Source organism: Dermacentor silvarum, chromosome 5, assembly GCF_013339745.2.
Source record: "Dermacentor silvarum isolate Dsil-2018 chromosome 5, BIME_Dsil_1.4, whole genome shotgun sequence".
In the NCBI taxonomy this organism is placed as follows: Eukaryota; Metazoa; Arthropoda; class Arachnida; order Ixodida; family Ixodidae; genus Dermacentor; species Dermacentor silvarum.
In genome coordinates this window covers 98,600,628-98,617,137 of record NC_051158.1, presented here as the reverse complement: position 1 = coordinate 98,617,137, position 16,510 = coordinate 98,600,628, and the positions used below count along the sequence as shown (strand labels likewise).

General features: G+C 46.0%; 1 protein-coding gene and 1 pseudogene across 1 annotated transcript in view; one reads left to right on the top strand and one right to left on the bottom strand.

Moving 5' to 3' along the window:
* The window catches only part of LOC119453639 (protein halfway), a 29,976-nt gene extending 14,196 nt beyond the window's left edge, over positions 1-15,780 (top strand). Inside the window, exons 5-7 of the mRNA XM_037715688.2 lie at positions 7,097-7,288; positions 8,758-14,787; positions 14,842-15,780. Coding sequence (XP_037571616.1) covers positions 7,097-7,288; positions 8,758-9,000 — 435 coding nt within the window. The 3' untranslated portion in view covers positions 9,001-14,787; positions 14,842-15,780. The remainder of the gene's footprint in view (positions 1-7,096; positions 7,289-8,757; positions 14,788-14,841) is intronic.
* Positions 5,007-6,872, bottom strand: LOC125945919 (uncharacterized; annotated as a pseudogene).
* Positions 15,781-16,510: the final 730 nt, after the last annotated feature.

Below are 16,510 nucleotides of genomic sequence, written 5' to 3'. Positions count from 1 at the left end.
GATAGTCAATTGTGTCCGCCCTACAGATTTGCACATCCTCGTCGATGCTGACGTAGGGGCTCATGTCCACGATAATGCCTTTGCTCCATAGTGAAGAAAGCAATGCAGCCTCCTCCTCGTTGTCACTGCCGCAATCCTGCGTTGGACTGTCAGGTGCTCTGTCATCGTCTGGAGCGACAAATCCTGCATGGCGGAATGAATTCACAATTGTCGCTTAAGTTGCAAACGTGATGCAAGCGTGATGGGCTTGTGCTGAACACTTGGCCTAGCAGACATACTAGCCCTTGCAACGAGGCAAAGAAAAGAAAGTGTGCGAGCGAGAGAGACACGGTACGTTCACAGCCGATCGCTGTCGAGGCAACAAAGACAATGAGGCAACGAGGGATGAGACGCGGCAGTGCGGTGGCCGCGGTGGTCACGTGGTCCGCGCGTTGTGGAGAGAGTCCACACGCTCACATAGACAGAGTCACTCCTCTTTTTTTGCCTTGTTTTTCTGTTTTCCTCCTCTCGCGGTTTTTCTCCCTGCTCGCGATGTGCGATGCGCGCACGCCTGCGAGCGAAGCAGGCGGATCGCGGCAACGACGACTGCTCATAGTGGACCTCCGAACTGGTCGGCCTGGTGGAGATGCCCCCTCGCTCTCTCTCTTGGCTCCTTTTTTGTGGTTTGTTTGCTTTACTGCTGGCTCCGCATTTCCATGCGCGGGTGCTTTTTCTCGCTTCTCTCGCGCGTCGTTTTGTCGGGGGAAGTTCTTTTTTGTTATTTTCGCTTTCCCGCTTGTCGCATGAATGCCCTGCCAAGCCTGTGCAGGGTTGCAAGGCGGCGGCGGTCAGTTTGAAACTTCATCTTAACCGAAGAGTGCGTCTGAGATGGTTCATCGTAAGCGGATTTTTTTTAATTGACTCTATGAAAAACCAGACAATCGATCCCGTGTTGTTCGTCATAAGCGAGAAATTGTCTTAACCGAGTTCGTCTTAACGAGAGTTCACTGTATATTATTGCCCTCTGACTTTTACAGTAGTTGTTCCTTTCCTACAGTGGGAGTGAAGCGACACGACACAAAGCGCGGGAGGGGGGGGTTTAGGTAGATGCCTTTAGCAGCTGCATGCTAATTAATAATGAAATATTGGTACTGCGAATTTGTTGCATTATATGCTTCACCATTATGGACTCTGTATCGGCCACTGTGATTCCGTTTGGACGAAAGTGAAGCACTGGTTCTCACTTAGTGCGCATTGCCATCGGCGTAGGACGAAAGGAACAAAGCGTGTCCTCCTCCGTAGTACCTAGGCGCAGTGCACATAATTTTTCCTCGCAACTCACACATGCACACTAGCGTCGGGCAAAGACGGCGCAGCTCTCGCGTGTCTGCGCCCTTGACAAAATGTAAATACGCGGGTCAGTAAGTATCTCTGCAGATGTACTTGCCGATATATATATATTGTCACAAGTCAACGCGAACAAGAGTCAACGTTGCGGAAAACACTATGACGTCATCGAGATAGACTAAGCAGGTTTTCCACTTCATCCCCAAAAGCACGGTATCTATAAGTCGTTGAAAAGTAGCAGGTGCAGAGCACAAGCCGAAAGGCAAGACCTTAAATTCGTATAGTCCATCTGGCGTGACAAAAGCGGTTTTCTCACGGTCTCTCGCGTCTACTTCAATTTGCCAATACCCGCTTTTTAAGTCCATTGAAGAGAAATAACGAGCGTTTCGAAGCCTATCAAATGAATTGTCTATGCGGGGAAGCAGATACACGTTTTTTTTTGTCACCTGATTTAGCTTTCGATAATCTACACAAAAATGCAGGCTGCCGTCCTTCTTCTTTACCAAAACTACAGGTGATGCCCAGGGGCTCTTGGAAGGCTGAATCACATCATCTTCAAGCATTTGGTCTACCTGCTGCTGTATCGTTTCATGTTCTTTTGGGGCCACATGATAAGGGTTTTGGTGAATCGGTCTCGTTTCGTCCTCTGTGATTATGCGGTGCTTGGTTAGGGGCGTTCGACTGACTCTTGACGTCGTCGCAAAGCAGTCATGGAACTCAGCCAGTAGCGCAAGAAGTCGTTCTCGCTCGTGTTGCGGTAAAGTAGTGTTTATCGTAAGGATCGTAACAGCGCAATCAAGACACGGACAAAAGGAAGGAAAATTGACAACACGGCGCTGACTCTCAACTGATCAGTTGAGAGTCAGCGCCGTGTTGTTGATTTTCTTTCCTTTTGTCCGTGTCTTGTTTGCGCTGTTACGATCCTTACGATGAATTCCAACCAACTGGCCCAACTTGCCATCTTGTTGCAGTAGTGTTTACATCAAGCACAAGTGCTGGTTCTTGCGCATGCGCTTCTTCTAGTACGGAAAAGCACCCACGAACATCAGCGACATCGTCAAAATAGGCCACAGCCGTGCCCTTTGGTAGGTGCCGTCGCTCCGTGCTAAAATAGGTCAACAACAGGTTCGTGCGCCCATCGGTGACATTTACGATGCCTCGTGTAACGGCGATACCCTGAGTAAATAACAAGGGGGTTACTTGGTCTGCTACTCCTTCACAATCAAACGGTACGTCACATGCGACCGAAACAAGGATACATGACCGAGGTGGGACGGACCACGTCGTTTTCGATTAGACAGCAGGCGTTGCGTTTCGGCGATAAGCAGGGAATTAAATCCACAGTCCTGTGAAACGTAACTAAGCGGTCCGGGATGTGGATTATGGCGTTATATTCCCGTAGAAAATCCATGCCTGTGATTAAATCTTTACAGCATGTTGCAAGAACGACGAAAGTTGCCACCAAGGACGACCCTCCTATGGTAACTCTCGCCGTACAGCTTCCAGCAGGTGTGAGCAGTGGGCCACCCGCAGTCCTTATATGAGGTCCGGTCCAGGGCGTTTTTACTTTTTTAAGGCGGACGGCTAGAGCTTGACTCATTATCGAATAATCGGCACCAGTGTCGACTAGCGCTGTCACTTGCAGTCCGTCAACTGAAACAATAATATCGGCGCTCACAATTTCGTCGGTGTTAGAATTTGTCGGTTTCATGGCGTCCTGCGGCGAGATTATTGGGGGTTTTTCATCGTCCTGTCGGCCCGCAACCATACCTCCAGAGGTCGCCGCCGTTAGTTTTCCCGGCGTGGACTGGGTGACCTTCTTCCCCGGAGGTCAGCAAAAGTACATCCACTTGGTGCAAATGAGTGAGCAGGGGACGGAGAGCGTGACCGCTGGCCAAAATCGGTCTTGTGGTTGGGCTGAGAGTCATCGTTCAGAGTGCGCGTTGCGGGAGCACTGTGAAAAGCAGCATCATCGCAGCGTAGCATGTAGTCGTCACTGGTACGTCGACCATCAGACCAGTATTGATAAGATCGAAATTAGGCGTCGCGGTACCAGCAATGGCGGGAAACATGTCCGATGCCTCCGCAGTGATAACAGAGGGGGCATAACAGAGGGGAACCTCGCCTAGTGACAGTGCGCCATACGTTTGTTCTTCGAATTTGCGGCCGCCTCGAAGGCTCGTCTTGCGGTGGTGACCAAAATGCAGCTGACGGCGGCTGGTGGTAGGATGGGATCAGCACAACAGGCGGATGTCTCAAAGGTTCCTCTGTTGGTGATGACCATGGTGTGGCCCTCGGTGGCTGATGGTGCGACCGTATGGGCGTCATAGCTGGTTGACGTCGGACAACGTCGGCGTAACTTATGGGGCGCTGCTCGTGAACAGGGTCGCCTGCTGACAATGTGTAGCTTAGAGGGTGCTGCTCGTGAACAGGATCGCCTGCCAAAAACGCTTGCTTAACTTTATCACGGATGATTTCAGCGACTGATGCCATGGGTGGGCCCGCTGCCGGTGTCCCAAGCTTCTGAAGTTGTTCGCGAATAATCTCCCGAATTAGATCACGGAGGGAGTTCTGACTGGTAACGGTCATTGCGGCGGAGTTGATAAGAGTGCTGGTGGGCAAGCGATCATACTGCCTGCCTCTTAGATGGAGTGCGCGTTCAATACCAGTGGCTTCCTTTATAAAATCAGCCACGGTACTCAGGGGATTGCGCACAAGTCCGGCGAATATTTCTTTTACGCCACGCATAAGTTAGCGCAACCTTATTTCCTCAGGCCTGTGAGGGTCAGCTCTTCGACACAGGCTGGCCATGTCCTCGGCAAACATTGCCACAGTTTCATTGGTTTATGGAAGCACAACTCATTTAGTTGCTGGGCACGGTCCCGTCGATCAACACTCGCAAATGTTTCAGTGAGCTGATGCTGGAAATCATTCCATGTGGCGATGTTGGCTTCACGGTTCTCAAACCACGTGCGAGCACTACCGTCAAGGGAGAAGTAGACGTGGGAGAGCTTTTGTTGAACAGTCCATCCATTGACCTTGGCAACACATTCGTACTGGTCAAGGCAGTCTTCAATGTCTTCATGTGCGCCACCATGAAAGAAATCGGGAACCAGGGGTTGCAGAAGGGTTACCTGGGATGGACTGTGAGTAGAGCTGTCTTGGGGAACTCGTGGAACCTGTGGCGGGCTGGTGGTCGCCATTGACAGAGGTATACAGGGCTCGGATGAGCGTTCTTGCAGGGGGTTGACCTCGTGAGCAAGGCCTAGAAACCGCCGACTGAAGTGATGCACAGGAGTTATTGGAGATGGGCTGGATGAACAGCTTCCAGGAGGAGTCCGGATCATCAGGCGGGATTGTGTACCCAGCACTTCCACCAGTGTCACAAGTCAACGCGAACAAGAGACAATACACATTGAACAAGACGGCAGAACAGCTTACGAATCACTAGAACAAAGACATCTTCGTCAGTTAAAGGACATACTGTCATCCTCGTTTAAACGTCTAGGTAGAGTAGACGTCAATATATACCTTAAATGCACCTTAAATAAACCCAGGTGTTGAAAATTTATCCGGTCCACCAGTATTGTGTGCTGTATACCGTAAAATACCATGGAAGCGCCCATCCCACTTTCACTGAAAATTCGGTTAATCTAGATGTGGGTGCTTGTCCACTCGAAGCAGTAAAAACCAAGATGACGGCCCACGAAAAACTTTAAAGCAGGGCTACGGAATCGAAGAAAGCATGTTTATTTTCGAATGGTAAATGATGTGGTAAACTAGCGTCTTTGTCACTGAACCCAGCGAACGACTCTTCCAAGTCGGTGCAGAATGAGAGGTCAATGCATTCGTCACTGACACTTGCGTGACTTGAACAGACCACGGGCTCTTCCGTGCCTGCAAGTCAGTTATGCAAGTGCCCGTACTCGCTGCCATCCAATGCGACACTGATCCCACACCCTTTTGATCTCGCGACCATCCCTTTAGACAAAGCAGCCCAAACTGTCAACACAAAGTTCACCACATCTTGGCACGAAGGCTTCTGGAGGTTCCCTTTAGGAGTTTTCTCTCCCGTCCTCCTGAAGTCAGCCCATGACATGCGGACTGAGTCCTTGAACAACTTATGCCAGCAGACGTCTGCAGGCTGCAGGATTCCTGTACACCCTCATGGAATGTGCACGATGTCGGTACTGGGGGCTTCTGTATCGACAACGGCCTTCATTTTGTGGATGGGGGCTTGGTCGATGACGAGTAAGTGGCGAACCTCGTCCGTGTCGGGATCCCAAGTGCGGCTGAACCACTCCAGGCATTTTTTGGTTGTCATCCAGCCATTTTCAGACGAAGTTAATTGTACATTTGCTGTAGAAACGAAGACAAAGGGAGCAAGAATTATTAATGACTGTGAACGGCATTTCCCCGAGTACGCTTCAATTGCGTCTAGGTCGTGGGTGTTACATCACAGAGTCAGCGTGGCCACTGTCGATTACCCTTGCGACCAGCCTTCCTTCGTGTTGTCACATGACACAACGGAAAAATACAATAAAACAGAAGAATATGTTAATGGCATTATTTACCTAGAATTCGATGGTTGATGAGTGCCCGAGCTGGAATTCTTCCTGTAGGCTCCTTGACAATAAACGCCGGAAGTTTATCCCCAGATGCTCGGGCCACCAGGGCCATGGTGAAACCGCGACAGGCACAGCCAGTGTTGGTGATCCGTATGCTGCTTTCCCCTGCAATGTTGTTGGTACGAGTCGCTGGACTGTCCATTCTAACCATAGTCTGGTCCAAGTTACAGATGTTGGAGACTGTGTAGTCCTAGTGCGTCTTCAAAGTTGTGATTCTTGAGCGAAAGGCATTAACAGCTTCCTTGCAGTCAGCAGGGGCCTTCTGACTGTCGTTGGTGGACACGCGCATTGTCACTCCGAATCACTTCTTCCACCCGTTGATATACCTGCTTGAGGCCTTGAAGTTTCCAAGTCTCAGGTTTCCAGCAATTCTCAGCACTTTCTCTGTTAGGAGCCGGTTACTGACCATGTGGCCAGCATCTTGTTCCGTTTCATTTCAAGGTAATCCAAGAGGGCGTTGTCCAACTCTTCATTGAAGATGGGCCCGCCATCCGTGAGTTTGCACTTCATCTTCTGCTTGCCATAGTTGAGGTGCTTTAGGGTGTCATACTTGGAGTCCCACTCGCAGATTCTTTTTCTGTCTATCTTGAAATGCCGAGAGGTGCAGCTCACATTGTTTCCCAATGCGCGGTGCCACTTGACGACTTCGATCTTCCTGGCGACGATGTGGGAGTGCATCATGTGGCTAGCGGATTGCACAAGAAGTCTAGGAACAGCGGCTGCGTGCACGCTTTATCAAGATGTGTCTCACAAAAGCCCTGCGACCACTGGGTTTTCTTTCAAGCACTGTTCGTTGTCACTCTGCATTATCTTCACCCCCATCGGTCTTTCCCTTTCCGCTGCAAGGAAGCGAATGTCCCTGTCATTGCCCCCAGTGGTCTCATAGCAACCGCAGTGGCGTGAATATTTCGGCTGATGCTGGTGCTTTTGGGGGGTTGGGTGCTTAACATATAATTTTCAGAATTCTGAAGTTTTGGAAATGTTAATAGTGGGTGCTTGGGGGTGCAAAACTGGGCACTTCCGTGGTGTAATCATATTGTGGTTTTGGCACTTAAAACCCCAGAATTTAAGTTTTAAATAATGTGTCAAGAACTACCCCTTAATCGTGCCAACTGCAAAGCAAACGTGCTCCCTCCGTACAGGTAGTGGGCACGCGCTCTCTGCGGTCACTGATGGCGCTTCACCTGACCAACAACCGGCTGAGCCGGCTGGCCTCGCACGTGCTTCAACACCTGAGTGGCCACAAGATGGATGACCTGCGCCTGAGCGGCAACCCCTGGCTCTGTACCTGCGAAACCGTCAGCTTCGTCACCTGGCTGCAGGACAATAAGAAGGTGCGTCACGAGTAACAAGCGTACTAATTTTGTTACACTTAGCACGCTAGATTTTTTATGGTAGTGACTTAACCTCGTTACAGCATATTGCAAAGAATGGTGCAAATGAAAGAAACACGGACTGAGGAAGGACAGGAGGAATGTGTCCTTACGTTAGGTTCGGGTAAATATGGTACCTTACTTTGTGTAAGGTCAAGGAAACAAGTTCGAAGTCAGAATAGCCATACTTGTAAAGTGATGACCCTCAAAGGATTAATGCGCCGCTCAAGGCCATGGCGGCAGAGGATACTGTCATGGCTTGGAGATATTTGTTGATACCAGCTGTCATCCACCACCATGTCCTTGAGTGGCTCTGGCTAACACTCGCAGGCTTAAATCCTGTAACATACATAAGTATCCATGAATGCGGACGTGGGAAGAAGCACTGCCATAGCACAATTGGTAATGCAATGCACATGTAATGCAGAAGTTGTGGGTTTGGCTCCCGCTGGCTGCAATTCTTTTTTCTTCCACTTTCATTTCCTCTTAGCTTATCATTTCTACATTTCAAATAAAAACTATAAATAAATTCCTCTTTGCTTTCCGTAGCTTCACATTATCTGTTGGCTTCATATGGTTGCGATTAAAAAAATTGTGTTACTCTGTTTTTCTTCTTCTTGTTGATAAGTGACCAAGAAAAAGAAAGAAAAAAACTAATGACTTATGCAACTGACTGCGTGCTGACCACTGCTGTTAGGGTCATAATTTCAGTGTTTAAGATAAGTAACCATTCCTTTGGAAACCTATGCATTACCAGTTTCTCACTTTTATTGGCATAGTATTGTAATTGTGTCCAATAGTCAGTGTTTCGGGCATCCATACACAGTTTTAAGAGGATGCTACATAGATAGAAAAATACTGTTGCTACTCACTTCCCAAAGAAACCACTTCACATTTAGGCAGTTTAAATAGTTACATTTCTATTGCACTACAAAATAGTAGTTTCTCGAAAAATGTTAGGCAGTCCCTTTAATTAATATCTCAGATCATTATTTCATGGATATTATCAGTTAGACAAGTTAATTTCATACTAATAATTGTGAGTACCATATACTTTCTTATTGCTGCAATACCTGTTTCTCTAGCTGTGAATCCTTTATTTAGTTTATCACTCTGAAGGCACATCTGGATGCTTTTGTGATCACAGCTCCAGCCTTACGGTCTTTCACTTACCCACTGTTGCTGCTGTGGCATCCTGCTGTTAAATACAAGGTCATGGGATTGAATGCCAACCACTATAGCCATACTGTAATGAAAATGAAATGCAAAAGCCCTTTTTGGCTTGTATTTAGGTGCATAGGTTGCTTAGGTGCATAGGACTTGGGGACATAAGGATTTAGGTGCACGAGGCTGTATTCCTTGTGGCTCACACATTGCTTTCGGACAGTAAACCCCTAACAGCCACAAATTTGGTGCACCTCTTTCACCAGGTGAAGGATGTGGAGGAGATCCGCTGCTCGGATGGCAGTCCGGGGGCCTTGACAGGCAGGACCATCTACTCACTGCCCAAATCAGACTTGTGCCCCCAGCCCACGGACTGGACGCAGGGCCTGTTGGATGCACTCAGCGTCCTCATGGCCATTGCCATCGTCGCCATCCTTGCCAAGCTGGGACGGGACTACTGGCGCCAGAAGCGCACGGGCAAGCTGCCCACCTTCTTCAGCTTTGTGTGAGCTAGGCCTAAAAACTGCATTGAATTGCCACCGAATAAGATGCAACGAGGAACTTGGATAATCCTGACGGAAGACTGAGTGCATTGCTTTCGGTATGAAGGACCACTGAAGCGGGGAAAGCCTGCCTGTGTTTTCATGCCATGTTGCCTTTCTGGCATGAATTTTCACGGCACCTAGCTTAGGTCTTGACAACGTGACGCAGTGTAAGTCTTCGTGCCATGTAAGATCTTCACAGAATGAGAGATGTGGAGCCAGACAGTGTTGGCAACAGTCATGCTTTGGAACAGTTGAAGTTCGGTTCATTCGTAATCACAATCTTTGTGCAGTGATTCACTTCCTAAGTGCATCGGGTGTCAGAAAGTGTCTGGTCTTCTTGATGTGAACTGTGCCCGGAAGTTTTATAGATTGAATGCCACCTTGTAAGCTACACTGGGAGGAAGAACAGGCACTCCACCTATTATAAGCTTTGAGCCAGGAAGCACTCCTAAGGACAATGCTGGGCAAATGTCACAGTGCCAAACACACTGGCAGCGTTGGCTGTATTACACTTAAGAACACCCACAACATCAGTGCATGATTTCAACGTATGTGCAACAAATGGATTGGACTTGTGTTGTTGAGGGATGTGGCTTCTGCCATCTGTTGCGATTGCATTGTGGGGACACAATTCTGCTGCTGTTCCACTTCTGGATGGCGTTTGATAGTGTTACTGCAGAGCAGTGACTGATTTGCCATGTGTAGGGATGTCACATTGTCTTCTGCATTATTTTTGCTTGCAAGTGATAATGGAACATTGAAAATTCCTCTAGAATTCAATTTTCCAGTGAACTTGTCAAGTTGTGCTTGTCTTTCTCCATCACCAGATGGCCGAGCATTTTTGTGCACATGATTTTATGCTATCGTCTCAGCGGTCAGAACATTCTTTTGAAAGCTTTGTCAAGAGATATGGGTACCTAAGAAGATTTGTTTTTATGTGCATGAAGATGTGTGGTTTATTTTGCAGTGGACTTGACAGCGGTGTGGCCAGCATCAAACATTCACTGAGATAACATACCTAAGAACCACTACCTGCATGATAGCTGCAGTGCTATTCACACCTGCATTTGATTTTTCAAGGCAGATTCTTTACCACTATTCACATGGTGCAGTGCATGTACAACTGTTTGAGCTCATGGCATTGCCATGAGCTCAAATTGTGATAGGTCATTGCGACACCACACTTATGACCATCATCACGTCTTCATGATGGTGATAAGGTGTATGCTAAAGCTTAAAGGAAAGAATGTGCATCAAACAGTTTGCGCCTGGGATTTCTCTTTCTGATAAATGATGCTCCAGTCAACACTTGACCACCATGATGCTAAAACCACCTAGTGTTAAAGAGTTACAGTGCCTCACAAGATAGCTGCTGCAGGGACATAGTCATTGAAACCACAATCAAGCACAAGTTGAAAGTAATTCATCAAAGTCAAACCTGCAAACTGCATGGATCAAAGAACAAGATTTGATAGAAAAGAAAGCAAGACCTGTTTTTTTTTTTTTTGAGCAGATTGTTGATGCAATGCTTTCTTCTACGGCTACTCTACGGAGCACAGCAACTTGTAGTTTCGATAATAATGAGTCAGCTATTGATAGTATGGCATTTCACAGGCTGGTTGCATAACATCAAATCAGTGCACACCTGTGGTTAAGGCAATGGACCAAGGGTTAGAAAGCATCACATGACAATCAGCTTTGCAGCTAATTGTGAGCGAAGAGAGAAGATAGGATATGCTAATGTATGTGCATTGCTGAATGGCAATGGGTACTGTGGCTGGGTGAGTTAATCAAGGGAGATATCTCTGGGTGCTAGTGTAGTTAAATGTGACCACGTGCCACCCAGAGTTTAGTGCACTGAAGGAAGGCCTCTGGCCGGTCAAGTTGTCACAGTTTTATCAAGGTGTCATCAGTCTTTTCACGCTTGTTCACTTCACAGCCAAGTCATACATAGTCGTTCCATAATACCGGTGCAGTAGTAGGGTTACGTTGCTGTTGAAGTAATCTAATGTCATTGGTGTGTATTTGTACGTTAAGAATTTCACACTTTCTTCGGCGTGCTTGCTTACCTGCGTGTGTCCCACATATCTTATGATGTTGTGTTGGATCCCAAAACTAGCATGAATTTTTTCTCGGCTGCGAAGCTTTCTTTCTGAGCAACCCATATACAGATTGACTTGTAGCTTGATGCTACTATTTTGTATATGCCAATTTCTTCTTTTACAAAAGCTTTGTTGTTTTCTTTTTGGAAGTTCCCGCCCCCAATATTTATTTCATCCATGAAGTTGGTAGAGAAAGTTTGTTTTGAAAAAGCAACGTCCGATTTTTCAGGCTCCCTAGGGCCTGCGAAAACGTCCGAAAAATCGGGCAGAACGAAAAAATGAATGCATGCCTTTTACTGCCCCCAAGAGCTCAAAGCGCCACAGGTACGTCTGAAGTAGCTCTGAAGGCCTGCCAGTACACTTATTAGACGCATTGGTGCTCGTACTGTGATAGGAGATGGCAGATGCACGCGTGTATAATTAAGGAATGCATACCGTGTCCCGTGACAATTGCCCCTTCCCACTCTTGGTTGCTTCACCGCAATACTTTGCGTATGCTTCACTGCGTAATGCTGCTGTATTGAGCTGACTTTCCGGAACCGGCATTATGCAACGCTCCGTGCTTTCCGAGCTTCCAAGACATTGGCGAGGATTGAAAAGGCGGAGTCAGCGCCATTGCTAACAGCGGCGAATTGTTTCAGTGAGAAACAAGGCACCAAACAGAAGCTTGGTAGCCAATGTCGAAGTATCTAGGCCTAGTGTTGCCATGGTGATGGCTACGGCTGCCAGCAGATCTGCGTGAGAGAGCGCCGGTTTGAGGAGGCGAGATAAGAATTGTGGTGGTGGCTATGATTAATACCGTTTCAGACCTGCGGTCATGGCAAAAAGTCTTGCGCCGAAATTTCAGACCTTGTACGTTGACTCTATGGTGTACGTGGCGGTGCCGCGAAGGAGTCCGAATTATCGGGCATGTCCGAAAAATCGGTCATTGACTAATTTTTTCCTTGTTTTTTCTGCAAGAGAGATTAGATGCTCAATGTTGCCCATAAGGTTGGCATGGACAGGAGGTCCTTACTTAAACCACATCTACACAGGCATTCATCAAAGCATAACAACACTTGGAAAGCATACATTGTTTATCTTTCGAACATATAAAAGCTTTTGTTTTAATTGAGAAAGATTGTGCTTAAGAGTAGCGAGGGTGTGTTAAATGTCAGCAGATAATCTGCATGCTTGTCTCCCATTGGCCATGTAATGCTGTCACTCTAGCAGAGGTATCAAGCTGCTCAGTTTTACGCTGGGCTCAATGTGTGCACGCCAACTATGATATATTAAGCGCACATTTGTTGTATGGAAGTGTCTGCTGTTCTCATGAAAATTAACTTATTAATCTTGTCCTGACACCCATTTTTCTACACAGTGCAGACCCCCATAATTACGGGAGCATTGTAAGGTTAATCTACCATCTGATAATGTTCTTATTTTTCTTTCAAATACAAAGGACAGAGGTGCTGAAAATCATAGTGATCCTTTGTGGCAATGTTATTGAACAATTCACATTTAATTCTTGACTTGAGGTTCATTCCATTGGCTGGTTGTTTTTGTAGAATTCATTCCATTGTTGAGCACAGCCTGCACCTTGCAGTGGCAATGCATTATGTTGAATTGATACCACAAGCTGCAATTTTTGTTTTCTCTAACTAGAATAATAATTAAAACAAAGCCTTTGTCACTTAGCATTAGCATTCAGCAATCCCATGCGACCATACACAGTTGCGCAGGTCTTTAAATAGGATCTAATGTGCTGGTGTATGGGATAATTGGACATAGACATTATCAGCAATGTGAGTTTTAGAGCACAGCTCTTACGCACTGCCTGTTCCTGTGCCGAGTGTAGGCATTTTCCTTTGACGTAACCGAGCAAATGAGCACGGCGAAAGATGAAAGCAAATGCGGAACACAGCGTGAGAAGAAAAGCGGAGCGCTGGTCTATGGCGGCGCCGGCCGAGCGAGATAAAGAAAAAAGGAACCAGAAAGCTCGCCTTCTTCCACGGCAGCGGCAGCACCTGGCCGAGTGGGGGAAAGAAATGGAAGAACCGGAAAGCTCGCCTTCTCGCATAGCGTTCACCACAAGCGTTTCCCGGTAAAGATTATGGTTGCATAAGCTGCAGTTGCCGCTCTACATGTGCAGCGCCACGCGTCGCGGATCTGCCAGTCGGTGTGGTGATCAGTGCAATGCCTCAGTATATCGCGAAACGAAGACACGTATAGAGCTGCACTAAAATTTCGCATTAGGGAGTATAGTAATCTTCGGTGAATTCTTCGTTTTCTTAACTTTTTTATAGCTTCTGCGTTTAAAGAATGCACAAGCAGTCTGGTGGCTAGTGGTGCAGTTTTAATATGAAATATGCTAAACTGCAATGTATACCATGATAGAATGTGTAAGCATGACTGAACGAGGACGTAGAAAGAAACAGACACACAGAGACAGCGTTACTTTCAACTAAAGATTTCAACTAAATCGTGTATTCTAACCAACTAGCCCGCCAACGTGTTTTAACCATGCAATGTATCAGCATGTTGAAGGAAGCCACATATTTTTTCTGGATGTTTGAAAAGAGCAGTCTGGCCTCACTTATACGTCATAATTTATCATAATGTTGGGAAATTCGTAACATTATGTGTCATTAAGTCCAGGGTTGCCCATACGTAATTTGTTTGCTTGTCTGCACAGTGTTCGCATTTGGCCCAGAGCAGTTATTTGCTATTAATCTTGTTTTTATTTGCTTTCTTATGTGTTCATTTCATGCTCAACATTTGAAGCAATGTTTTGTGTGTTTATCTTGCTTTCATCGTTGTACAGTCGAACTTCCGAAGTCTCGTTCAATGCATTACATACTGATTTCGGCAAGAAACGTTTAGATTTGTTATATTCGAGTGCATTGAATATCAAGGTTTGACTGTACTTATACTTGGCGCTGTGGGATCTGAGGTTGAGAGACACTTGCTGCAAAGCAAATGTGGCAGAGCGTGTCTTTGATAGGTTTGCATTATCAGTGGTCACTTGTATGATACTTCCTGGTGCACATTTTTGACCACTGTCTTTGTTTAATGTGTGTGTGCAAGCAGTACAAAATTCTAGCTAGTCGGGAACATTTCATGTTTATTACTGTGGCACTTGAAATGAGCTTGTGCTGCCTTGAAAGAATGTAGTTTTTTTAGAATTGTTATGCATTGTTGGGCATGGCGATGCTGAATGTTGAAGAGAACATGTGGCAGCTGCTGTAGTAGGAGTTTCCAAGTAAACTGGCATTGCAGTTTTCAATAAACACCATTTGTAACAGTGTGTTATCTTAGAAAATTTGAGATTGTTGTGGCTGGGAAATTGTCTTGTCCGAACTGCTGTTGTTTTTTCATTGATTGTACGGCCGTGCAGATTCTAAATGTCTTTACGTCAGCTTCGTGTGGCAGCGAAAGATGGCCAGTGAGAAGTCATGCATTTTTCATGCTACCCTTGTTATGTCTTCACTGGCATTAGCTCATTAGTATGTCGTGAAGTGGAACTGTTATTGTTGCTCATTTTTAGTTAATGTTAATTTTATGTCACTTTATTTTTATGCCTTGATTCAATTTACGGCTGGTTGAGGCAAATGAAGATGTGATTTACTTATATGAGCACCTGATTTTTGCAATGTTCATAAACGGCTCTGTTATTTGCAAAAACATTACTGGTTTTGGCACGTAAAACCCCAGAAAGAAGAAGAAGATTTGCAAAAACATTAGTTTTGTGAACAGTTTGCGCATGTGCCACAGTACGCAACCTGTCCTTCCATTCCACGCATGGATAAAATGTTGTTCAGGTACAAATGCTCAATGAGACTAAAAAATAATTTTTCATTTGCAGAAATCTGCTCAATTTGCTTTTCTTGTATTGTCTTTCTCCTTTTTCAGCTTGTTTTTAGTACTTTGTTGTTCACACAGGCATTTTATAATGGGATTCATTCATGAACAATATTAAAACTTATTAGTGACTGTCAAAGCTGTCTGACAGCTGGGGCGGTATTCTGTAAGAGTCTACCTAGTGGACTGTCCATTTCAGCTGTCGCTGATTGGCTGCTGCTTGACGTGCAGGAAGGAGACTGGCTGGCACCTTCCTGCACATCAAGCAGCAGCCAATCGACAGCCGAAATGGACAGTCCACTAGGTAGACTTACAGAATACTGCCCCTACACTTTACACAAAGGTAATAAATTGATGATGCCGTGTGTAAAATTTACAAAAATGTTACATTGCAGCCTAAGCCTATGATAGTGATTTCATTGTATCGAAATAAAATGACTTGCATGTCAACAAGTGACAGATTAGTTTTCTGTGCAGCGCCATATACTGACATTATTTTTGTAACTGCTCAGCAACACATTGTGTCTTCCCAGTAATTTAATTTTTGTTTATCGTAAAGTGAGACATTTAGCTTTTTCTTCTTTATAATAGGTGTGAATGTGTTTTGCAGTTGCTCACATCACTTGAACAAGTGATGATTTTTTTAGAGTAGCAAGTGTTAAAAAGAAGCTTTTAATGTTTGTCTTTTTGCTGGATGCATTACGACTGTGAGATTTACTTTTGGTCTACTTTGAACAGTTGATTTCTAGTTGAATTTTAGTATTTTTTGTTGTTCTGTGAGAAAATAAAGAATGCTTTTTGTAATTTTCTTCTTATGGCACATTTGGTATGTATCCTCTGCTCTCACAAGATTGACCCAGCCATGACTAAGAATAGACTACAACACATTTCTAAGTTCGTCATTCACGAGCGTAAGAAAAAAGTCAGTTTCGTCCGAAAGACGAAGCGTCGATTGCGATAGCAAATTATTAGACAGCTGTACGAAGTAAGGTTAGTCATTTTATCAGCTGTGTTAACTGCTGTAAACATTCGCTTACCAACTAAATTAACCAGCACGTCACGCGTGCATAGGGAAGCATCAACACGTCTTACTCCATGACCACGTACACTCGCTGTCAGAACGCTGGCTGCGAGCAAGAGTGGCAGCAGCAGCAAGTGAATTGCTCTTCGAGCTGCGGCTCGCTTCAATGCAAATTACCGGCGAGAACAGTGTACACTGGAAGTCATCAGCCTTCGGCCCACCAATACATCTATACCCCTCCGCAGATCGCTTTCATGATGCGGCTCAGCCGCGCCATAGGCAACCGCTGCCGGAGTATAGAACCGCTGCTGAGGAGACAGTGTGTACTGTTGCTTGTGGTCATACGATCTGTTGTTGAATTTGACAATCTCCGGTGGTTTTAGAGCAAAGCTGTAACCAGCACGTCACGCGTGCATAGGGAAGCATCAACACGTCTTACTCCATGACCACGTACACTCGCTGTCAGAACGCTGGCGCGAGCAAGAGTGGCAGCAGCAGCAAGTGAATTGCT